General features: G+C 53.9%; 1 protein-coding gene across 2 annotated transcripts in view; it reads right to left on the bottom strand.

The window, feature by feature from the left end:
* Positions 1–24,222, bottom strand: part of ARHGAP8 (Rho GTPase activating protein 8) — a 53,249-nt gene that overhangs the window by 3,877 nt on the left and 25,150 nt on the right. For both annotated transcript variants that reach the window (XM_072973666.1, XM_072973667.1), the window contains exons 6-12: positions 20,411–20,497; positions 17,422–17,520; positions 16,003–16,113; positions 10,027–10,100; positions 7,180–7,257; positions 6,333–6,461; positions 116–219 (exon numbers count right to left, since the gene is read on the bottom strand). In XM_072973666.1, the coding sequence (XP_072829767.1) occupies positions 116–219; positions 6,333–6,461; positions 7,180–7,257; positions 10,027–10,100; positions 16,003–16,113; positions 17,422–17,520; positions 20,411–20,497 (682 nt within the window). The remainder of the gene's footprint in view (positions 1–115; positions 220–6,332; positions 6,462–7,179; positions 7,258–10,026; positions 10,101–16,002; positions 16,114–17,421; positions 17,521–20,410; positions 20,498–24,222) is intronic.

The following is a 24,222-nucleotide window of genomic DNA, read 5'->3' as shown; positions in this document are numbered from 1 at the left end:
GTCCTCTGAGGCCTGAGTGGGGTTCCAAGCCCGAGGAGGATGTGAACCCGGACCCTGGTCTGTTGGGGCTCCAAGCGGAGCGCCTCCCCTCCGCGGCCCTGCCCGGCCCACTCACCTCGTGCAGGAAGCCCATGAGGTAGCGGAGGACGGCGTAGTTGTGTTCTGGAAGCCTCTGCAAGATCTGGCGGCAGCAGGTCACCCGCAGGCTGCTCTCCACACCTGCAACAGCACGAGGGTCCTTCCTGTGTCCCTCCCAGGGACGGCTGTGGGGACTGGGAGGAGGGCAGCTCGGGGCCCCGCCTTCTTCCCAGCTGGGCGGCTCTTCTCAGCAAACCCCTCTTCTTCGCTCTTCCCTCCCTTCTCCACGGGCACCGTAGCTACTCCCTCCCAGAGGGCCAGGGAGCCGAACCACTTCATACATGGAATGGTCCAGGCCAGCAGCGGCAAACTACAAGCCGAGGGCCAATGGCCTGCTTCTATCAATAAAGCTTTACTGGCGCAGACCCGCGCCCCTTTGTCCGTGGCTGCTTCTGCATTCCAGTTGCGTCCGGCACATAAAATAATGACTCTCTCACCCTTTACAGAAAGAGTGTGCTGACCTGGCTCTACACCAACTTAACCTGCTTAAGATTCACAGCTCAGGTGCCTGTGCCCACCAGGGGCCTGGGTGGAGCTGACCAGAGTGAGCAGCCCCAGACCCCCCCATAACTACATCCTCCACCGACCTCCATAGCCTTCAAGTCAAAACTCGCCATCATCAAGTGCGCACCAGGCCCCTGCAGCAGACACACCTGCACACACACCCACATGCACACTCACACCGCAGTCCTCTGAGCGCTAACCTCCTCCCACGAAGCCCTGGGCAGGGTTACGGTGAACACTCTGTGCTTGACACACACAGCCACTGCAGAAAGACACAGAATTCCCTACTGTGAACATCCTTGTTGGCTTTTTAATAAAAGTCATTCTTTCCGGAACTCAAGCTGTTGCTGGGTCATTTGAGCGGACCAAGAGTTTCCTTGGAATTAATATTTCCGAGGAACCAGCAGGCTTGGAGGCGGCCATCTGGCTGCCCTGGGTCTCTGCTCTCCAGCCTCCACATCTTCTTTCTAAGAACTGTGGCCCCAGAGCAGACACTGGTGCCAGGTCCTCCCCCACCCCCGGCTTTTACTATGGTTCCTTGGAGAAAGAGCACTCCCTGGTGAGCAGGAAGGACCCACTTGCTGTCATAAAGCTACTGTGTAAGGAGCATGTATCTCATGTATGTACAGAGCAGGAACCATGTCAAGAATTTTATGCACACTTAATCCTTAAAGCAGTCCCAGTTTGATACAGATGAGGAAACTGAGCTCAGAGAGGTTAAGTGACTTGCCCAAGGTCACACAGCTAATGTGTGGTGAAGCCCAGACTGGAGTCCAGATCTGTTCAGCTCTGAGTCAGGGCTCTCAACCTCCCTGCTATATACTGGGTGATTGTCCCTGTAGCAGTTTCCTTTCTCCCTGTACAACACAGGCCACCTGGAAAGCCCATTTCCTCCAGAGTGTTCCCTGCAAGGGCGGGCTTTTGCATCCCTTCAGGAAGACATGCAGCCCACCTGAGTAGGGTGGCCAGGTAAAACAGGGGACACTTAGTTAAATGTGAATTTGAGATAAACAGCGCATATTTTTTAGTACAGGTACACTCTGTGCAGTATTTAGAATATCCTTACATTAAAAAAGTATTCATGGCATATCTGAAATTCACATTTAACTGGGCATCCTATATTTTTATTGTTTAATCTGGCAACCCTACACCTGAGTCACAATTCAGCCAGGCTGCGTTGTCAGACGACAGCCAACAGCCGGAAGCCTTGGTCTTCGGTCACATGGGCATGGGGGTTCTCAATAACCAGAACTGAGACTTAAAATTAGGGAGCAAAACAAAACTGGAAGTAGTCCTAGATGTTTGCTACCTGTAACATCATAAAGTTGATGGGATGCTAGGCAGCTGTTAAAAAGAATGAGTCAAGATGCGCAGGACGAGGAAAGAACTAAAAGATGTCTCATATTTTAAAAAAAAGCAGGGCTCAAAACAGCGTGTGCACGAGGAACACTCCTGGAAAGAGAGGAAAACAGGCACAGACCCACTGCTGGGTCGATGCACGCGTGGGACCGAGGGTGCTGGCAGGGGACCCCAGCTTCATCACGGACCCTTTCGCACTGTTCGATTTTTTTCTCTTACTGTGTGCTCGTGTGATTACCATCATGCTATAATCTTCACAAGTTCTCAGTGTCTGCCCCTCCCCTGCCCCTGCTTCCTGGAGCAAAAAGACCACATATTGAGCTTTATCCCTCAGAGGCTTGGCTTTTCACAGCCTGGCCTTTCCCAGGAATTGGGCGTCCACTGTGTTCCACGGGACAGAGCCCTGCCCATCAGCATCGCCCAGGAACCAGTTGAAATGCAGGTTCACAGGCTGATGTCCAGCCCTATGGAGTCAGAAACTCCAGGGTGGGGCCCAGGGGTCAATGTTTCAACCTGCCCCCGGGGGTCGGTGGGGGAGGGAGTCCGATGCCCAGGAGAGTTTGAGAACCTCTGTCGCCCAGCCAGCCTCATGGCCACAAGCTCCCAGCTCAGTCACCCTGCCACGCCTTTGCCACCGCTCCTCCTCCCGCCCGGCAGCCTTCTCCCGTGTTCCTTCTGGAAAATACCTGTTGTCCAGGTCGAGAAACACTTCAACCATTTAACTCTGTCAACTCGGTTCAACTCTGCACCTGGCCCACAGCTAGCCCGGCACACCTTCTGGGCAGGGCCTGCAGGTTTCCTCCGCTAAGATCACCGCTGCCTGGCTCGAGGCCTGGCAAGTAGGTGCCGGCGTCGAAGATAAACTGGATGGTTTATCTGGACCCTAGTTACGGAGATCAGGATAGACTGCATTCAGTAATAACTACCCTAACGGAAGAATCTGGCATGAATGGAACCCTACCACTTGTGCAGAGGTGGCTGAACATTGTAAGGGGGTGAGGGAGCTGGGTGGGGGGCAGCGGGGGCTCGAGCAGTCAGGGAAGGGGACGTTTGCAAAAGCAGGAAGAGGGGGTTAATGTGACGAGGCTGTCTGGGTTTATTAATCAGAGAAACACACTTAGGCCTCAGGACAGGAGGCAGGTGAGCGACGCCCTCCCCACCTCCCCCTGCGGGAGGCACGGGTCTTCCTGAATGTTTGCCTTTCAAAGGGATGGCTCTAGGGCCCCTGAGAAGGCAGTCCTGGGAAGAGAAGATCTACATCTCCAAGCGGGCAGAGGAGGGCCTTACAACTGCACACTGTCTAAAGTCACTGCTCTGAGACGGGGTGGGCATCTCTATCACCAGGTTCTGTCTCTCAGGCAGGAACTGACTGAGTCTGGAGTCACCGTCCTAGGGGTGCAGCCTTGAGCTGTTGGAAACAATGCTAGTACTTATTCCAGTCTGTGTGTGGTGGGGGGGGGGGCGGGCAGGGCGTGGGGTGGTGAACTCATCCGTGCCGGGTCTGCAGATTTCACAGGCCAAGGCCGAGGTCTACTCGAGGAGGCCCAGACGAGCCTCACTCGAGTGCGGCCAAGGAGAGGCCTTGTCACACGAGTCACACAGTCCGTGCCGGCAGCATAATGGCCCACGCTGGGTATGAGGTTTCTAAGTGGGTTTTTTCCTAATGATGTTAATCAGATCTCCTGTCTCCTGAAGGTTAAGACAGTGAGCAACCTCCCTGATGGCCATGACACTGAGGGCCACGGCAGCGGAGGAGACAAGGAAAAATCCAACTTGGCTTCATGACCGTGTGTCCTGCTGACCCCAGGGGCTCTCTGAGCGTGGCTCTGTCATTGAGGCAGGGCCCTCAGAGGACTGGACTGCAGCTCACCTCCACTCACAGGGACACGGGTGGTCGGAGACCCCTGCAGGGGTTAGCGAGGTGTGGAAGAGTCTCTCTAGGGCACCGCCATCTCCCTTGCCCTGCCATCCCTGCATGGGGCCCGGCTCGTGGATGGACGCTGGATGGGCAGCCTCCCTGTCTGTCTCCTCCAGCCAATCACCTCTGTGCACACGATCACATGTTTCCCTGAGGCTCAGCCTGACTCCAGCCCCCCAGGCCCAAGTCAGTCAGCTTCGATGTCACCCATCCCCACCTCCCCCTTCAGGCAGGGCCTGGAGCTTGGGAGGTGCTTGGGTGCGCCAGCCAACTAAATGGGTGCAAATTTCCATGGGGTGTGGGGTGAGGGGAGTTGGGGTCGCATATCCCTGAAGGACGGCCATGTGGTTAAGATCAGTGTCCAGCTCCCCCCATCCCCTGTCCTCCCCAGAGGTCAGGCTCAACACCCCACCTCTAACAGCACCTGGTTGGTCTTTCCAGATTGGCCAGCCCCATCCTGAGTCACCTCATTAGCATAAACCATCAGGCCCCCATGAACAAGAACTTCTGTCACTTGGGAGATTCCAAGGATTAGAGGTTCCCTCCCGGGAGCCAGCTCAGAGGCCAGACCTCTTTTGGGTAAAACTGATTCTTCACTGCAAAGCAGAGAAGACTGATCAGGAGCAAACAGTTCAAGATTTATCTTTAAAATATCCTAAAATAGCTGTTCTGGAATTAATATAAAACCCAAGTTTCCGTCCAGGACTGCAGGGCTCCAAGAAGCCTGGTGTAGGCAGATGGGGTAGGGGGCCCCGGAGGAAGAGAACCAGGCCTGGCTTGCTTGACATAAGAGAAGCCATTTTTGGCCTAAGCCGTCTGTGATCCAGGCCTGACCACAGGGCCTGCACCTGCAGAAGAGCAGGCCTCGGCAGTTAATGATTTTGAAGGAACGAAGAATGTAAGAGCAGCTCTGACCAGGTCAGGGAGGTAACCTCACCATATCAGAGGCAATAAATCAGTTGTCAAGCCCCCACCCCAGGTCTGTTTCAAAGGTAAAGGTGAGCCTGGAGCACACCCTTGAGCTGTTTGGCAGGATCCAAGCCCCTGCGAGCGCCCAACCACCAGGTCAACCAGAACCTAAGGGACGACGGCGCTGACCTTTGCGGACCTCCAGCTGGTGGGGCTGGAGCGTGGGCTCTGGTAACCTCTGCCCCGGTTCTAGGCGGCATTCTCCTCTGCTCAAGCCCCTCATGAATATGCATATACCACCCTAGCTCCTGCATGAATATGCACGTACCCTTAGCTTAAACAGTCCCCTGTTTTGCTGCTTGAGGAGACACAGCTTTGGGAAGACCCCTGGTTGTCCTGACTTGCTGCAATAGTAAAATCTGTCCTTCTCTTGCCCTTTGGCTTGGTGTCTGTCTTGGCCTGACACCCACCAAGAGGTGAACCCAATTTTGGTCACACTGGGGCTGGAGGGAGTCCCGCCCCATTTGAAAGTGACCGTATTTGGTTCTGTTGTCTCCTGGTACGCCCCAGTTATCTCTGAAACGTGAGCAGTGCACGCGGTCCACCCCAGAGCACCCACTTCACCATGAACTGTGGTTGCAGCTCCGGCCAGGTCTCCCTGGCGTTCTCCCCCCACCTGGGGAGACACGTGGTGACAAAGATTCTCTCCTCAAGGTCCAGTCAGGCACCTCTGAGTTCTTTTTTAACAAGGCCCTGACTTCTGGGCTTCTATGTCTGTCTCTGTGTTATCCAACTTTACCAAGGACCCTGCTAAGCCAGTTTAACGAGAACCCTGATCGCCCCTGATATCTGACTGGGTTCCTCATCCCTGGCCCCACAACCCCAGGTGATGCTGGACCACCAGGCCTGCCTGCGGCAAGAATCCTGTTGGGTCAGGCTAGCCAGAACCCCCCCAACCCCTGATGTTTCCACCCAGTGACCACTCCCCAACCTGCTCCTTGGCTGTAAGTCCCCACTTTTGCTTGTTGGATCCAGACTTGAGCCGTATCTATCTCCCCACTGACACAGCCCACTGCCGGGGTCCTGCACCTCTCACAATGTCCCCTGCCCCCACTGAATAGAGGCTGTCCCGCTGTACTTTAACAAGGGTCCCAAATAGCTTTGTCTTTAACAGCAGGCGGGGGTGGTTACCCCCTTTCCAGACGACGATGAGGAGGTGCTGGAGGTGGGGGTTCCTCTGGAGCAGCACCGCGAGGCGGTGGAGGCAGCACTCTGATCTGGGTGACGTGCCCCGTCTAGGATGCCCTCTGCCACCCTGATGACGACCCCTTACCCCATGTACCCCCACCATGGACAGCGGCGGCCTGGCTGAGGCCAGCAGGGGTCCAGGTGGGGGTGGGGGTGGGGGTGGGGGTGGGCCCCTCCCCTGGCCCACAGTGCCAGATGGAAACAGGAGGAGACCAGGCAGCCCCACCCCAGGCCGGCACCTGCAGCAGGTACGTACTGGTGATCCCCAGAATCTGCTCATAGGCCTCGAAAGTCAGCAGCGGCTGGGGCAGCTCCCGCAGGAAGGTCTTCAGGATCACGGCAGGGATGTGGATGTCCCCGTAGTCATCAAAGTTCACGGGCTTCCCTGGACACAGGGCATCGCACGTCTGAGATCTGACTCTGGGCTGGGGATTCCCGCTTTCAGACAGGCTCTGACACAAAATGGCTTTAAACCTCCAAAGGGGAAGGGACTTATGCTGGACCACGTGTCTGGGACACAGCACCTGGAAATGCGGTGCCGCCCCACCCTCCCCTGCCTCTCCAGGGCACCCACTGGAGGCTGGGCATGCTACAGATTCTCAGCTAGGTGACTCGGTCCTGCCTGGGATGAGGGTGCTCTGAGGTCAGACCAGGCTCCACTGTCCCCGGTGCCTGGCACACGGGGCTGAGACAGGCTGACCCTGTCGCTTGATGAGTGAATGCATGGCTGTGGGAAAGACAAGGGTGCTCGGGAGAAGAGGGGAGGCCTCCTGTCCGCAGCCAGCTGCTTTATTAACGTCACTGGTGGCGGGCCAGCTGTGACACCACGGCTCCTGGCCAGCAGGTTTATCCGCGGGCAGCTGAGGGAGCTGAGCCAGTCCGGCAGGGCAGCTGCCCGAGCAGGTGCCACAGGACCGTTCCCTACACTTCAAACCACTGTCCGCCTGGCTTGAGAGGAGGACCCGGGGAAGTTAAGTGAAACCGTGCGGCCACCTGCCCCTCCGGGCACAGGACTCACCTGGGCATCTCCCTCCGCCCTGGACGATTCTAGGGGCTGGGGGCTGGCCGGGCGGGAGGCCCAGCGTCCCCGGGGGCCCCCTCACCTTGGTTGTAGAGCCGCTGGATTTCGCGGATAGTCTGCACACTGGCCGATTTCCGGAACAGGCCCTCGGTGCGGAGTCCTGCAGAGAGAGAGCCTCGGGGCATCTCACAGGTCCTAGCACATGAGGTTTCTAGAACACTTCGTGACTCCCTCTGTGGCTAGCAGGAAAGGCTCTTCCCCACACTATCCTCCACCCGTCCCTGTGTTTACTGCTTTTCAATCAAACTTGTCCACACTCCTCAATCCCATGTGATTCCCCACCTCTGTGGGCCCCAGAAAGGGAGAGGGGAAGAGACTGACACTTCAGACAGACAGAACCCAGGTCCTTCCAACTCTGCCTCACGCCAGCTGTGTGGGCTTAGGGAAAGCGCTTAGCCTCTCTGAGCGTCCGCGGCCTTGTCTGCAGAGTAAGTCCATGGAGCCTCTGCCTCTGAGGGCTGTAGGAAGGATAACCCCTGACACATGCCCGGCCCCCAGGAAGCCCCCAAACATGCTGCTTCCCTTTCTTCCCGTGAGTGCCTGGAGCTAATCTGTCCAACACGGGGGCCACCAGCTACACATGGTGATTTAAATTTCAGTTTAATTAATTAAAATTAAATAAAAGGAAAACTCAAGTTACCCACACTCAAAGCACGAGCCACATATTAAAATGCTCTACTTGGTGACTGCCACAAGTGCCCAGTGGCTACCACCTTGGACAGTGCAGATATAGGACATTTCCAAGTTCTATGGGACTGCGGTGGGCCTTGGACCCACTGCTCTCCCCTCCCCTCCTTCCTCATCTCTTTTCCATCCTGAAGCTGAATGGAACATGTCTATCCAAATCTCATCAGCCCCTGGATGGAGCCCCTCCTGCGTTCATCAGCTCGGGAGAGCTGCCCATAAACCCTTAGCACCCATGTGGTCTGGCTGCTGCTGCCCCACTCTCCTGTCCCACAGCTCCCCTTACCCACTCCATCCAGCCTCCAGGTGGCTCTGTGCTCCCTCCTACCTGTGTATGTGTTGTTGCCTCTGCCTGGAGGGCTGGTCCCTCTGTTTTTTGCTGAGTGACTGTAGCAGGCAGAATTCAGAGATAGCCCCCAGATCCTTGGACCCTGGGGTCTCAGGTATTCAATCAAACATGAATCTAGATGCTGCAGTGAAGGGACTTTGCAGATGGAATTCACATCCATGGCCAAGAATGTGGAGATTATCTAGGGTGGGTCTGACCTAATCAGGTGAGCTTCTTAAAAGGGACCAAGTTCTCCTGGCAACAGAGATTCAAAGCATGCGGGCAGGGATTCGAGGTGTGGGAATTTCTTCAGCTAGGGGCCCAATAGCAAGGAAAGCAGGTGGCCCCTAGGAACAGACAGAGGCCGCTGGTGGACAGCCAGCCAGGAAGCAGGCATCGTAGCTGCAAAGAACTGAATTTGGTCGCCAATTTGAATGAGCGTGGAAGTGGAGTATTGCCTAGAGCCTCCAGAGAAGAACACAGCCTGGCCGACACCTTGAGTTTAGCCCTGTGAGACCCTGAGCAGAAAACCCGACTTCTGTGTGCCCAGACTTCTGACTTCCAGAACGTAACAAATTCATGTTGTTTTAACCCCTAAGTTTATGGCCGCTTGTTACGCAGCACCGAAATCGATACAGTGACCTCCCACCCAGGTGTTAGCACCCTGGTTCCCCTGATCACTATGAACGGCTCATCCCTGTCTGCCTAAGTCTGTGGTTGTGACAGTTACAGCTTTACGGACACAAACATGATGGGCTGTGAGTCCCTGGAAGGCAGAGGCTGTGAGCCACAGTCACCATGGAAACCTCAGGGCCTGGACCAGGGTGGCTGCCCAGTGAGTAAATGTTTAATTCACATGTTCATTCAGCAAATGTACACGGAGTTCCTACTATGGGCTGTTTCTTTGTTAAAATTTTTTTAATAAAGAAAGGTATTAATATGATAAAAAAAAAGGAATACTCCCGTTCAGTGTCTGTGAAACTGTTTACTCACTATCTTTTCGTCTATCCCTGAAACACATTACGGAACGGGAAGTACTACAAACGACAAAGCAGAAGCAAATATCAAAGCAGAGACTCCCGTGACAACCACAGCTCCGCCAGCCCGAGCGGTGTTCCACACAACTCTTCACATCTGAACTCGCAGTTCCCAGGGCAGGCCGGGAACCACCAGCAGGGACCCCAGCGGAGGTGATCCCCACTTCCTGTCTGAGCACAGCCCCCTTGCAGCTCCTGCACCGACATCCGCAGGTGGCCGGCCACCCCTCCCTGGCATCCTGCTCCTCCGAGAGAACAATCTGCCTCCCATTAGGGTAAAAGTGGCTTCCGTACACCTTCCCTGTGGATCTGAGCTCTGGCCTCGGGAGTCTTGGAGGAGCCACAAGGCTCACCCTCTCCAAGCCACTGAGTGTACCCGCCTCACTGGCAGTGGCATCTGCAAACCAAGTTTATCTCTTGTAGCAAAGGAGTCCCTTTTATGGGGGGCGTCCTGTGAACCAGTGCTGTGCAAAGCACTTCCCAGTCATCACCTCACTTAGTCCCCATAACAACCCTGTGAACCAGGTACTGTTATTAATCCTACTGGACAGAGGAGGAAACAAGGGCCAGAGAAGGTGAGTAACTGGCCTGAGGCCACAGAGCTAGTGCACAGCAGAGCCAAGATTCAAACCCAGACAGTCTGGGTCAGAGCCCATAGATGGAGACACTGTGCATGAGCCCTGCCCATCCTGGTCACCCTCCCTCCTAGGTTCCAGCTCCTCCAATTCCCTGGCCTGTGGGGCACTCAGGACCCTGAAGAGGCCCCCAGGGGAGGTGTACCTGGCAGCCCTCACCTCCCCTGGCTGGAGCCAGTGCTCACCTTTCTCTCTCAGGTACGTCACCGTGAACCTCAGCACAGGGGGGATGAGTTCACCTTGATTTTTATCCTTGAGGCTGAGGAGAGAAAAGAAAGAAAGTTTTTCCCTGGGCATGACGGGATGACAGCACAGGGCTCTAGACCTTTCCACACCCCTGTGAAAACACAGGACCGTGATGACACACAGGGAGAGAGAGAGATGCTGCCTGGGCCCCAAGGAAGCTGGTGGTCCAGCGGCCAAAAGAGAGAGAGAAACAACAAAAATGATAATGCATTGTCTGCGGGCTCCACCAGAGGGATGACGTGTTACCGGGGAGACCTTGGATTGGGGAGGGCTCTACACGGGGAAACTTCTGAACTGGGTTTTTGAGGGATGAGTAGGAGCCTGCAGAGGACAAAAGAGGGAAGTGCATTACAGGCAGAAGGAAGCATACAAAGGGAAGCCTAGAGGCAGAAGAAGATCTGGCCATGAAAGCAGAACCAGGAGGCCTGAATCGGATGCTGATTAATGAAAAAACCTGTTTCATGAAAACCTAGTATGTTGCCTCCGACAGGCTGTTAACACTTAGTCTCTCGTTGTGCTAATTCGATACAGAGATTCACATAAGGCAATTTAAAATACGTGTACAAATATAAAAGAATGGCCTTCCCAGCCCCCCCCCACACACACACATGCACCCCCCTCGCCCCCATCTGTCAGGATCTGAATCTAGAGCCACTCAACATGACGCATCCTACGGACCTCTGGGCTCCCACTAAACATGTTTGTTTTTCTCTTTCCTTATTTCCTGGAATTTCTTACCCCAAACATCATATTTGAGCAACTGTGCTGGATTGTGGAAAAAGGGCTCTGAAGTCAGACACACCTGGCTGGAATTCTGCTCTGTCACTTTTTAACTGAGCAGAATATGTTTTGCTGTTCTTAGGAAGCGTGTCCTTTAAATGTCAGTTAGACTAATTTGATTATGTTGCTCAAGTTTTCTTAGATTGTTGGTTTTATCTTCTACTGGCGCTTACGGGACGCATCTGAAGCAGGGCTCAGAGAAACTTACAGCTGTAAACGCCTGTATTGAAAAGAAGGAAGATCTCAGATCGACAACCAAACTTCCACCCTAAGAAACTAGAAACAGAAGAGCAAATTAAACCCAAAACAAGCAGAAGAAAGGAAACAATAAAGATTAGAGTGAAGTAAACAGAGAATAGAAAAATAATAGAGAAAAGTCATGAAAACCAAAGGTCGGCTCCTTGAAAAGATCGATGAAATCGACAAGGCTGTAGATGAAATTGACACGGCTCTAGCTAAGGCTAAGAAAGAAAAGGGAGGAGATTCAATCACTGCAATCAGGAATGAAGAGGGTCCCTGACTAGTGACGTCACAGAAATCAAAAAGTGTAAGGGAGCACTATGAACAACTCAGTGCCAAACAATAAGGTCACTGAGATGAAACGGATAAACTGCTAGAGAAACACAAACTACCAAAACTGACTCAAGAAGAAATAAAAAATCTGAATAGAATGGCAAGTAAACAGACTGAATGAGTAATCAAGAAAACTTGCCTCAAACAAAACCTCAAGATCAGATGGCTTCACTAGTGCACTTTACCAAATGTTCAGAGAAATCCTGCACAAACGCTTCCAAAAAATAGAAGAGGAGGGAACGTTTTCCAGTTCCTCCTGTGAGGCTAGTAACACCAAAACCAGACAAGGACATCACAAGACAAGACTACAGATCAATATTTCTTATACGTGGACACAAAATCCTCAACAAAACGTTAGCAGAGCAAATCTAGCCACATATAAAAAGATTACATACTGTGAACACGTGTGATATATCCCAGAAGTATAAGGTTCGTTCAACATATGAAAGGCAACCAGTGTAACCACATTAATAGAATGAGGGACCAAAGTCAAGTGATCATCTCAACAGAACAAAGGAAGCATGACAAAATCCAACACCTTTTCATGAAAGAAAAAAAACCAACACTCAACAAAGCAGGAACAGGAGGGATTTTCCTCAACCTGATAAAAGGCGTCTATGAAAAACCCACAGCTGGCATCAGACTTAATGGTAAAAGACTGAAACGCTTTCCTCTAAGATCAAGAACAAAACAAGGACGTCACTCTCACTACTTTATTTTTTTTAATTATTCTTAATTTAAAAAAAAATTTTAGTGGCGGTACTAAGAATTGAACTTGGGACTTTGCACTTACTAAGCATGCATTTTACCACGAAGCTATACCCCCCACCCCCGCCGTCACCACTTCTATTCAGCATTGTACTGGAGGGCATAGCCAGTGCAATCAGACAAGAAAAGGAAATGAAAGGCACCCAGGTTGGAAAAAAATAACTATGTCCATTTGCAGATGACATGACCTTGGATATAGAAAATACTGAAAAAAAAATCACAAAAACCTATTCAAACTAATAAGTGAGTTCAGCGAGGTCACAGGATATAAAATCAGTATAAAAAATCAACTGTATGGCTATACACTAGCAATGAACAATCAAAAAATGAAATTAAGAAAACAATTTGATTTACAATAGCATCACAAAGAAAAAATACTTTAAAAAATATAGCAAAAAAGTTCAAAACTGGTCCATTGAAAACTATAAAATATCACTGAAAGAAATTTAAAAGATTCAAATAAATGGAAAGATATCCCCTGCTCGTGAATTGGAAGACAACACTGTTAAAATGGCAATACCTCCCACGTGGGCCTACAGAGACAGCACTGTCCCTCCTGAAACCCCACTGCTTTTTTGTTGTTGTTGCGGAATTGACAAGCTGATCCTAAAATGAATACGGAAATTCCAAGGACCCAGAAGAGCTGAAATCATCTTGGAAAAGAACAAAGTCGAAAGAGTCGCATTTCCCAACTGCAAAACCTACCATCGAGCTCCAGCAATAAAGATTGATGGCACCAGCACACAGATCAATGGAACAGAATGAGAGCCCAGAAATTAACGCTTACTTTCATGGTCAATTAGTTCTTTACAAGGGTGCCAAGGCAATCCAGTGGGGGAAAGAATAGCCTTTTCGACAAATCCCCATCTGTGTGGCGCCATCAGGGAAGGCTTCCTGGAGGAGGGGACTATGAGGGTGAATAAGAGCAAAGCACAAATTTGAGGGCAGCAGGAACTAGCTCGCATTGTCTGCACACCCTGTTAAGATCCCGTGCCCCTGGAGGGTGCAGAGGGCAGGGTTTCACCTATAGTTACAGGGAAAGAGACTGGCGTGAGAAGTTACACGCCAAGCTCGACTTCCCGAAGCTGGAAAGTGCTGGAGCTGGACTGGGACCTGTGCCCCTCCTCCGCTGACAGAGGCCCCTCCCTCTTCCCACCCCCCTACAGCTGCCCAGACAGGGCTGTACTAAACACACACGTACGTCTTCCCTGTCTCTCTTCGGGGACGGCAAGCAGGCGAAGGCCTCTTTGAATCTCTGACTTCCCCTTAATATGTTAACTTAATTAGCTTGTTCTAAGGTGATAACTTCCTGTCTGTGCTTTTGAACTTCACTCAGTGAATTAACATTTGTGAATAGGATCTGCTTATGAATTTTAATGACATTCATTCATTCATAGTCCAAACAAATTACATATTTGGTGCTTTATTTAATGTGCTTATTGCCATTTTATTATAGTCATTCGCAATGAAACAGCATAAAATATTCATTTAAAGAGGCAATTGCATGGATTCTCTCTCAAAGGGGCACGTGCAGCATGTTTTTCAAAGGTTGCCCACTGGTACGCCTCACTCCCTAAAGACACAAGGAACTGATGTGCACAGTTACAGCCAGTCCTGGGACAGGGGTGAACCAAGCCTTCATAACAGACATCTGTACTATGCGCCTCCCATCTGCTGACAGCTCTGGGGTTCAAATGCTGCGTCAGCCGTTTTCAAAAGGCACCTGCTCGAAACACGAGGCTTAAGGTGCCCTGGGGAGCTTCAGAGGGCTGGGTTAAATTACAGACAGCCCCCTGCGCTGTGCTCAGGTGGATGGCTTCAGAAGTCCACGAGTTGGGTGAGTTTCCTTTTTTTTTTTTTTTTCCTTTTTTAAGCTTTGTTAGATGGTAAGGGGACAGAAGTGGTTCTGAAAAGGCAAACCAGGAGGCACTGCTAGTCCTCGGGCTAAGGGATTGATGACAGAAATGCCAGCGGCTTCGACATAGCCGCTCTGGACCCCCGTGTGTCAGGTCACACCCGCACACAGAACCCATATTGGGCTGAGCACACAGGGCCGACAGCAGGAGCCTCGGAAACTCTGGGGAAATGGTCACAGGTGCTTGAAAATCCAGGCCCTGCCGACTAAACCTCCCTAGAACCCGCCTCTGAGCACCACGTTCTCGCCAGCGCCCCCCAGAGGGGCCCAGGGTCACTGCAGGCGCGTTCCCCAGTCACACCACACAAGTGGGTCACGCCAGCACGTTTTTACAATGAGTGACAAAGGAAAAGGAAGCGCTGTTTGGTAAACTTTTCCTCCAGACACATTTAGGGAGATCACATTTGAACATACACTATACTCACTAAGCGCTTACAAAAAGCCTCTCTGAAGAAACACCACACCCCGCAGTCCAGGGCCTCACGGCCCCCCAGGCAGCCAGTGGGCATCTCAGTTCAAAGCAGTTAAAGCTAAATAAAGTTAGACATTTCGTGCCTCACCTGCACTGCTCAAAAACTCACATGTGGACAGTACAGATCATGTCCACCACCGCACAAAGTTATAGAAAGTGACAGTCCATCTTTAGCTGCTGGGACACACCCAAGGTGGCACTCCCGCCGCCTTTCCTGGCCTGGGCTCTCCCAGAGCCACCTCGGTTCATAATCCTTCAGTGTTACAAGAACCAGCCTAGGTCTACAGGGCACCACATGCAGAGCACATGCAAGGTTCTGACCAGAAACGACGAACAAATGAAAGCGAGCAGACTGCTCCCCGGGATCCACGACCCTCCAGGCCCCGGCTTCCCTCTGCATCAGGCAGCTCAGACCCAAGTGCCCGATGGTGGTTGTGTGGTTAAAACAAGCCCTTCACCTTCCGTCATCCCAGATGCTGGAAGAAGAGGTGAGGAGGATGGGCAGGAGCTCGCCACTGGGCAGGGGAGATGGCAGGGGAGACTCCCCACGGCAGCCTGCTCAGATCGAGGCTGCCACGGAGGAGGGCCCTGTGGGCCGCCTGGAGCATCAGGGAGGGCTTCTTGGAGGAGGTACCGTTGGGATGTCTTCAAAGAGACGAAGCTGGCCTGCAGAGGTAGCCCCAGAAGCCTTAACAAGAAGTAAAGATCACATCATCCAGCTCCCTGACTGCAGAAATAAGGAAACAAGCTGAGAGGGGGAGTGAGTTCAAGGTCACATGGCTAATGGCTAATAAGGCTAAGGTCGGTCAGGAAGGGGAGGGTACACTGCAACAACAACGGTCCCTAAATACGGGCAGCTGAGCCCAACAGAAGTTCACCTGTCACTCGTGCTCCCCATCGGTGTAGGTGTCAGTGGGAGACACTCTGTAGTCACTCGGGGACACAGGCCGGCTGGGCACCATGTCCAGCTGTGTCTGTCACCACGAGAGGCAAACCATGAATTGGCCCCCAAAGCTCCCTCCTGGATGTGACCCACCCCATGGCCACTCCTATCTCCTCGGCCAGAGCAAAGCATGTGGCCACAGCTCACGTGGAAGGTGGTGGGAGGCGTCCCGGCCATGGCCTGGGGGTCACGGGCCAGAACTGGCCAGTGAGCAGTGGTGACAAAAGCTGGACGAGGACCCCAGGTCCCTGATGCCCTCCCCACCCGCTGCTGGGTCCTCTGCACAGAGACACATGGACACACACAGCAGCGACGGGCACTCCAGCCTCAGTGACAAGCTCACACTTCAGCTTCCCTGCAGGGTTAAGCTTGGCTGCTGGAGGAGAGGTCGGGAAAAGCTCCCAGCACGCGGAAGCGCTCCGCGGTTCCAGGAAGCAGAGCAGACCACGTCCCAGCTCACTTACTATTTCAGACTGACTCCAAACTGCTGGGTGGGCAGAGGGGGCCGCGGCGGCGGCGTCTTGGTGGGAGGGGGCAGCCTGCCTGTGTGCAGGTTCCGAAGCTCCTCGTCGTGCCTGGGGACACAACAGAAGTACAGCTGTCACCATGTCACCGTGCAGGGAGAAGCCTCGGGCCACCAAGGGCCACCTCCAGGGGCTGTCTGGGGCCAGATGTCCGACAAATGTCTGCAGGAGACCTGAGGGTCTCATCTTCCAGGCCTGTGTGTCATACTGCTGTCTCGCATGTGCACACACAGACACATGCACCCTCGAGATCCCCGTAGCCATGGGGTGTTCACACAGAAGCCAGCAAGGGTAATCCAACCTCTATCCAGCATCCAGTCTCTCCTGCCAACCCCTGGCCAATATTTCACCCACGTGTCTACACAACGGCTTCCCTCTGCTAGAAACATCCTTCCCTGGCCTCTCGATCTAGCCAATTGTCCCTCTGAAACTCACTTCAGGAGTCACCTCCTCCTGGAAGCCTTTCCTGATATCCCTCCTCACTAGTCCCCTCCCCAGCTGGGTTCAGTGCCTCTTTCAGCTCCTACTGTCACTGACTTGTGGCCCCACTACCTGCAAGTGTCCTGTGGGCAGACACACTCCCTAACACAGCTTGATATCCCCAGAACCTGGCTGTGACTTGGCACCCAGAGGGAGCGAAACACTGTCACTCCTCCTGCAGGGCTGTGGATTCACCCGCATGCAGCTTAGCAGGGGCCCTGCTCCTTCAAAGAAGCCCCCCCAGAGAGGGAGATGCAAAGGGCGGAGGGCACTCAGGGAGGGCTCAGAGATCCGGCTTTGCCCGGAGCTGACAGTAGGGGGCCAGGGCCGACCACACGGCCCTCTGGGCCCTCTCAGCCCGCCTGACCCTACCTGAGAGACTGTCGCTGGGGGCGGGGCGGGTGGTGGACCACTGCCATATAAAACAAAGTAGCAGACACGTTAGACAGGCTTTCAGCCAGAAGCACCAGGTGGGCTGCTCTCCAGAGCACCTGCGATGTGCTGGAGAACATTCCATTCTGTACACAGCATTATCCACATTCCCTAGAATTAGAAATCCCCCTAATTTTCTGCTCAAAAGCAAAAGCGGTCAACTCTAAGGCAGCAAACAGCATTCCCCGTCGTGGCTTATTTTTTTTAATCAGTTCTGCAACGGTGGGTGAGGAAAGCATCGCCTCCGTGTACACAGCCATCCGCAGCCTCGTCTCCCTGCGTCAGCAGTTAGCATCTTTTACTGCGAATCTTTGTTGAGGCTGCAGATTTCACAACCAGATCTGGCCGGGCACACATTTGGAAATTAAGCCTTCAGTGTTCACAGGATGGGACGGAGGCTGCGGAAGCCCGGGGGCCCAGTCCCCACCTCCCGGGACAGGGTCTCACCGCAGCACCTCCGGGGGGACGATCAGCTGGTCGTCTTTGAGGTGTTCACGGAGCTCACTCAGATAGTTGAAATAGGTGACTTTTTTCCCAAACTTGTGACTGAAAAAGCAGAAGCAAGAGAATGAAAACAAAAAAAAAAAAAGAGAAAAAAAAAACCCCGATAAGGTGGCGAGAGAGAGGCCGGGGGCCGGGGAGGGGGCTGGCAGCGGGAGCCCTGGAAGAACAGAGATGCTGGCATTTTTCATATTAAGAAAATGTAAATGCTGACACAACCTAAAGCCAGGATGTAACAGAGGCAGCGCACGTCTGCAGATGTTCGCTTTCATAAGATCTCGGATGCACCAAATACTCCGGAGAGTCTCATCTGCATAAAAATAAATATGTGCCTCCAGTTTGAATTGCGGTGAATTTGCACAGATGGAGGAGAGCGGGAGCCGGGGAGCCCTGCGCCGCCGGGGCAGAGAGGGGCACGGAGAGGGGCTCGTGGGGCCTGTGGCCTCTGGGGTCGCTGCTGGTTGCACATTTGAACCCCCCAGTCCCCCTCTCGGCGAGGGTGGTGACCACATCCAATTCCGCGTTACTGCAGGGACCGAACAAGACACCCTGGGTCCCCCCAGGGGTCCACCATGGAGCAGGCATGACGCAGGTAAGTCCTGGCGGAATCCACTCGCCCACCTTTCAGGACCCCTGCCCTCCCCCCGAATGGGGTCAGTTCTCCTGCGTAAATAGGAGGCTACTTAAACCAGTCCGCTGTCTGACACCTGGCAGACATCACAGTCCATGACTATCGTCATTAACGAGCCTCAGTTTCCCCAGCTGCAAAGTGGGGCGACCAGGAGGCACAGAAGTTAAACGCCGGGCCCACGTCAGCACCTAGTGAATGATCACCACCTGACGGCTCCGTGGTTTCCAGCTTTGTTGAAGTCTGACTGATATACACACAATTTGATGCATTTCACAATTCGATCGTGAAATCGTCCAAGCTCGATGAGTTTGGACGTATGTATACACTGGGACACCAGCACCACAATCAGGTAGCAAGTATAACCATGCTCCTACAGGTTTCCCTGTGGCCCTTTGCTTTTTTTTTCTTTTTAACTTAACATGAGGGGTACCCTCTTAACGAGTTTTCAAGAGCACGATACCGTATTGTTCACTGCAGGCTCTCCGCGGTCCTGCAGGTCTCTAAAACCTCTTCACCTTGTGTAACTGAAACCGAGCTGTTTTATCACTGACCTGGCGAGAGCCCGGAGCCCACGGGAGGCGGAGCCGCGTGCACCGGCTCCCCCTAGTGGATGAGGGGGAGTCAGACAGGGTGCCCGGACCCCTGGCCACTTGCACTGTGGGGGCCTCCCGTGATTTGTCTGCAAGGACACAGGTCCCTTGTGCCAACTCCTGTCATGCAGGAGCCCCCTTCAACTTTCTCTCTGAGTTTCTGCCTGCCCTCCAGCCAGCCAGGCATTTGCTGGATGGCAGGCTCTGCAGAGCAAACAGGGCCCTCCCTGCCTATCACACCCAGGAAAGGGCCTCTTGGCAGCCCATCCAGGGGACCCCAGCGCGGGTGAGTGGTGGCATCGCCAGGCCTCACCTCCAGAGGGTCGGAGTCAGGCAGCACGTGGGCAGTGGAGAGCCCCTGTTCTTGTCCATGTCCTCCACTGTCAGCTGAGGACTCCCGGGTTCAGGTGGGCAGCCAGCCAGGTGATAGCCATCAGGCTGGGGAGTTTTAGGGCCCCAGGCCTGATCTCTGCAGACCGCTCATGGTACCTGCTTATGTTCCTGCCTGAGGCAGGATAAGGGGCAGGACCAGACAGGCTTGAGTTGGAATCCCAGCCAAGCCCTGACTTGCTGTGTGACCTCAGGCAAGCTCCTTAACCTCTCTGAGCATCAGCCTCCTCTCCTTTGGAATAAGGAAATATAGCTGACTTCATAGAATTGTTTGGGGGCGCCTTGCATATAAAGTACCCCATGTATTGTAATTAATTAATTAATCATAAAAGGATAATTAAAAAAAAGTTTAAACAACCCTAGCAGCTAATAGTGAGTGTTTGCTAGCGCTGGGCAGGCCCTGCTCAAAACACTGCACGTGTATTGAGTCAGTTCTTGGTACAGCGGCAGAATGACTGAAGCAGCGTTGTCAGCCACAAGGACACCGAGGCAGAGGGGTGGCATGTGGCGTCTATTGCCGAGGGTGACAGATGTTCAGGGCAGCCCAGTCAAGCCAGGAGGTCCGGCTCCAGAACCACCCTGTCACCCGGGCGGCCATGCCGCCCACAGCAGGAGCTGGGGGGTGTTCTTCCAAGAAGGACTTTAGAGGTTTCCAGAACCCTCAGGGCTTCCCCAAGGTGAACGATGGCACCAATAAGCAGAGGAACATCTGAACTGCCCTCCCGGGCAGCGGGGAGCCGGCACCGGCTTTCTGTCTCTGTCAGCCGTGGCCCCAGCATGCTGGTCCTGGTTAAGCGGCAACACAGAGGAACGAGACGCCAACCACGTGGTTCACGGCGGGGGCCTCGGACTGGCCTGTCTAGGTGACTGGACACCAGGCTCGCGCGAGTTTCCCTGGGTGCGACACGCTGCTGGGGCCACACGTCGTGGCTGGGAGACCGGGGGTGGCCTGTGAATCCCCCGGGGCGGACAGCGGGCGGCTTGGCGTCATCTGCCTGTTCTCCCCCTACAGGCCTTTTCCAGACCCCACCTGGCTCCTTCTCTGCAGAGACCGTACCTGCGAGTATAACAGCTTTCCTGGGTTCGGGGAGTCCTCGTGGGGAGCCATTAAACTCGGCGGTGGTCTCGGGACCCGAGAGCACAAGATGGGTGCTCAGGCCAAGGAGGGATTTAAAACACCAGGAGCAAACCTCGCCGCGGTCGAGAGCCGGCACGCCTGTTCACGACCCCGGGCTGGGCGGGGACCCCAGGGTCAGGCCTCCCTGGCGCCCGGACGGTGAAGGCTGTCCCACCCAGGGACATCCGGGCAGAGCGCGCCCCGCACCTGATGAGGGGTCTGAGGATGTTCCACAGGACTCTGATGAAGTTGGTGGGGTGCACGACGTACAGGGCCTTCAGGTTCTTCCTGTGCCTGTGGAGGGAGGGGAGACGGCTTCAGAGCACGAGACGCAGACACACGCTCTAAGCTGCAGACCGCAGAGCCGGGGCCTCGACGACAAGTCTCAGAACCTTCCGTTTTCTGGCCAATTTAAGGACACTGAACCAAAAGTAGGAGACTGTCAGGACTCCATGGCCACCACCGCCAGTGTACACGCCGCACTTCACAGTTTGCAAGATCAGAGCCCCCACTGACAGGTGCTCACTCTGGGGCCGAGGCTGGGGACACACATTGGACAGCAACTTGGCAACAGCCCCACCTCTGCTGGGAGTCGGCCCCGGGTGGGGGACTTAGCTGTGTGCTCACGTAGCAGGGACAGCCGAGCCTCAGCACAGCCACCCGCAGCACGAGGCGCCCACGTAAACAAGGCACTTCTCAGCTTGCTGCCCCCCGTCCTTCCTGAGTAATTCAGTCCAAAGCCACTGGGCTGAGCCCGGAAGGCTGGCATCCCTGTGCTGTTCTGCCTGCTGCATCTGAGGGGTGGAACGGACACAGAGGTGACAGCCGCCCATTTCCTCCCAGGCCTGTGTCCAGGGGGAACACTGGCCACAGTGGCAGGAGTGTCACCACAGAAATCTGCAAATGTTATAAATCAATCTCCCCAACCACCCGCCTCCTGGAGTCAGCGACTAAGCCGGCCTGGGCGGGGTGGGGACAGGAGCGACGACAGCCCGAGGGAGGTGTCTGAGCCCAGGCAGGGTGGGGACAGCACCGGAGCCAGAGGCATGAGAGGAGACCCAAGGTTTGCAGCCAAGTGTGCAAGCCGGAAGGTGCTGGGTGGGGGCAGGGCAGCCCGAGCGGTAATGGAGCCTCAGGTAGTGAGAGGCGGCCACACAGGGTCGTCAGACACGTGGCAAGTCGGACAAGCAGGGGCAGCAGAAGCCAGTCTGTCACTGTCAGAGAAGAGACATTACAAACAGAGAAAGTGAGAAAACTAGAACAATCGTGGGGTAGGGCTGGAACTGGTGTAGATGTCGGTGTGAACGTATGGGTACCAGTAGGAATAGGTAAGTGTGAATGTGAGACCGAGGTTGATGTGTGTGCGTGCTTATGTACACACACACGCACCCCCCCAACTGTCTACCGACTGGCCTAGGAGCCGTAACACCCCAAGAGCAACTAGCACATTGCTTCCAGGGCCTTAGGAGCACCCTCCACTAAGAGGAACGGCAATTCCCAGGCTGGGCAGAGCATCTCCTGGTGCTAGAAAGTAACGGAAGTGCTCAGAGGGACGGGGCGTGTCTGAGGGACACAGAGCTAGGCTTAAGCCCGCTTGGCCAAATTCGAACAATTTGAGCATCAAGATAAATACAGTCATGGATTTTAACCCACCAAATAAAATGGGAAATCACAAGTCCATACTGACATAAATAAACCAGAAGAGAAGGCTCTTTCTTACAGTAAAGGGCCAACCAGGAATCCCAGTCACTGTTTGGCACCCATTTTAGTAATAATCAAGCCGAGAAACGGCAACAGAGGCCAAAGCTAGCCCACACAACTCCCATGAGGAACAGGGTATTTATAGAATCGCCAAGTGTCTCCCAAAGGAATACTAATTAATTACAAAAAGACAGGCTTGCCATTCGGAACAGGGAGGCTACGGTGACTTTCAGGTGGTCCAAGGACCCAGAACACAGCTGCCATGAAGTCCATCCCTACTGGAAGGTGGCTTCCGTTAGGTGCCCCCATGGCAGGAGCTTCTTGGCAGAGGTGAGTACTGCTGGAAGAGGGTCACGGACACTCCTGTGTGAATGGTTCTTCCTTAAAGGAGTAACCTGGCAGAATAGTCTGGAAGACGAGAAGTCAATAGCAGAGACAACAGAAAAGAACCCAGGAAACCCACTGGGGTGCAGTGATGGCGGATGGAAAATCCTTGTGTATAAATCTCATCTAATTAGATCTGGAGATCCACTTACATACCTCCAGTGGTGGGGAACTCACTATCTGATAGCAGACAGTCCACTGTTGGCTGGTTTTGAAGCCTAGGCTTTCCCTCATTTTGGCTTCCATCAAACCTAGCTCTGTAACCCTATCCCTACCCACAGTCCACCTTTGAGGGGAGTATGAGACACAGAACAAGTTAACTTCCTCTCATTTGACAATTTATCTTTTTCAGTTCAAGACAAAGGTATAAACACACATCCTTGTGCTGTCAGCCTGAGCTTCTGAAAAGGGTTACTCTGAACATGTCATTTGCTTCTCCTCAAGAACCTTGCATGGCTCCCCACTGCCTCCTAGACAAAGCTTGGCACCCTTAGCACGCTCCCTACCCTTTGCTGCCTCCCTCCATGGTTCCTATGTGAGCTCACCAGTCTAGCCCTCCTACCCACGGAGCCTCAGCCCACCATCCTTTCTTGTGTCTGCCGCCTAGCAACAGCCTGCCCATCACTCCAGGAGCCACTCAGAGGCTGCCTCCTCCATGCAGCCTCTCTGACTGCCCCAGTTGGAAGGTTGGTATTTAGTGCTAGCCCACCTCCTTCCTCCCTCCTCCCACCCAACATTTATGAGAGCCTGTCACATGCAGACCCTTTCTGATAGGCAAGGGATGCAGAGATGGATCAGGGGGTGCAGCCAGGTGCAGGGGGAAGACCTGGCCACAAATGCACACTTTGCAGGTGCATCATTGGCTCAGGGACAGTGAAGCTGCAGGGGAGGGACTGCTGATTCTCCTGGGCCAATCCAGGAAGGCTTCATGGGGGAAGGCCAGAGCTAAGGCCTGGTCGCCTCTGACTCCCCTGCATTGACCGGTACATATGGTGCCAGATAAATGACTGCAAAACGTAGCAACAAAACTTTCCCCAAGACCCAGGGCAGGAAATCGAGAAATCCCTCTAAATTAGCTTCTCTTGACAATGGCAGCAGGGCCCAAGAGGCAGTCGGGAGGGAGGGCTTTGAGAAATCAGGCACTGCCTGCCACCGTCCCACCGACTCAAACATCTGTTAGGGAGATTTCATTATAGGTTTGAAAGGACCTGGAAGAAGGAAAACCCGGAGGAGTCCCGGATTTCAACATTAACGCCCAGCAGCGCCGTCTGTGAGCCGCGTGCACTGCGAAGCCCACTGTTACGCAAGACACGGCAGGAAAAAGTCCACTAGCCCCTGGCAGTCCCCAAACAGTGCAGAACGTGGGTCTCAGCTGGGGTCCCAGCCCTGCCACGTGCCAGCTGAGGGACCTAGAGGGAGACACCCGTCCTCTGGGGCCCGTGTGTCCCTGTCTGTAACACCTGTGCCCACCTCTTCGACACGAGACACCAGAAAGCCCCCTGCAGACTGAAGCGCGCTGCAGGTGGAGGGCAGCGGGGGGATGGTTACGTTTCCTTGCCAGCAACTCACTAGACCAGAGTCGGTGCTCTCGGGTACGAGTCTGGCCTGTCGCCTGCTTTGTACAGCCCGCAAGCTGAGAATGGCTCTACGCTTTTAATGGTTGAAAAAAATGAAAAGAATAATAGTTTGTGATATGTGAAAATGACATGAAATTCACGTTTCCATGTCCATAAATAAATAGTCCTGCCTGTTTGTTACCCACGGCCACTTCCAGACTTTCCAGCAGAGTTGAGAGGTTGCGACAGAGACATGGTGGCCCACAAAGCCAGCATCCTGACTGTCCGGCCCTTTCAGAGTATGTGTGCCCACCCTGCCCCCTGTGACAGCGCTGGGCAGAGGCCCCGGCCCTGAAGGGAGGCGCCCCTAACACCCCA

Source organism: Vicugna pacos, chromosome 12 (assembly GCF_048564905.1).
Source record: "Vicugna pacos chromosome 12, VicPac4, whole genome shotgun sequence".
Classification (NCBI taxonomy): domain Eukaryota; kingdom Metazoa; phylum Chordata; class Mammalia; order Artiodactyla; family Camelidae; genus Vicugna; species Vicugna pacos.
Note: the sequence above shows the minus strand (reverse complement) of the source record. Positions and strands in the feature narration are given on the sequence as shown.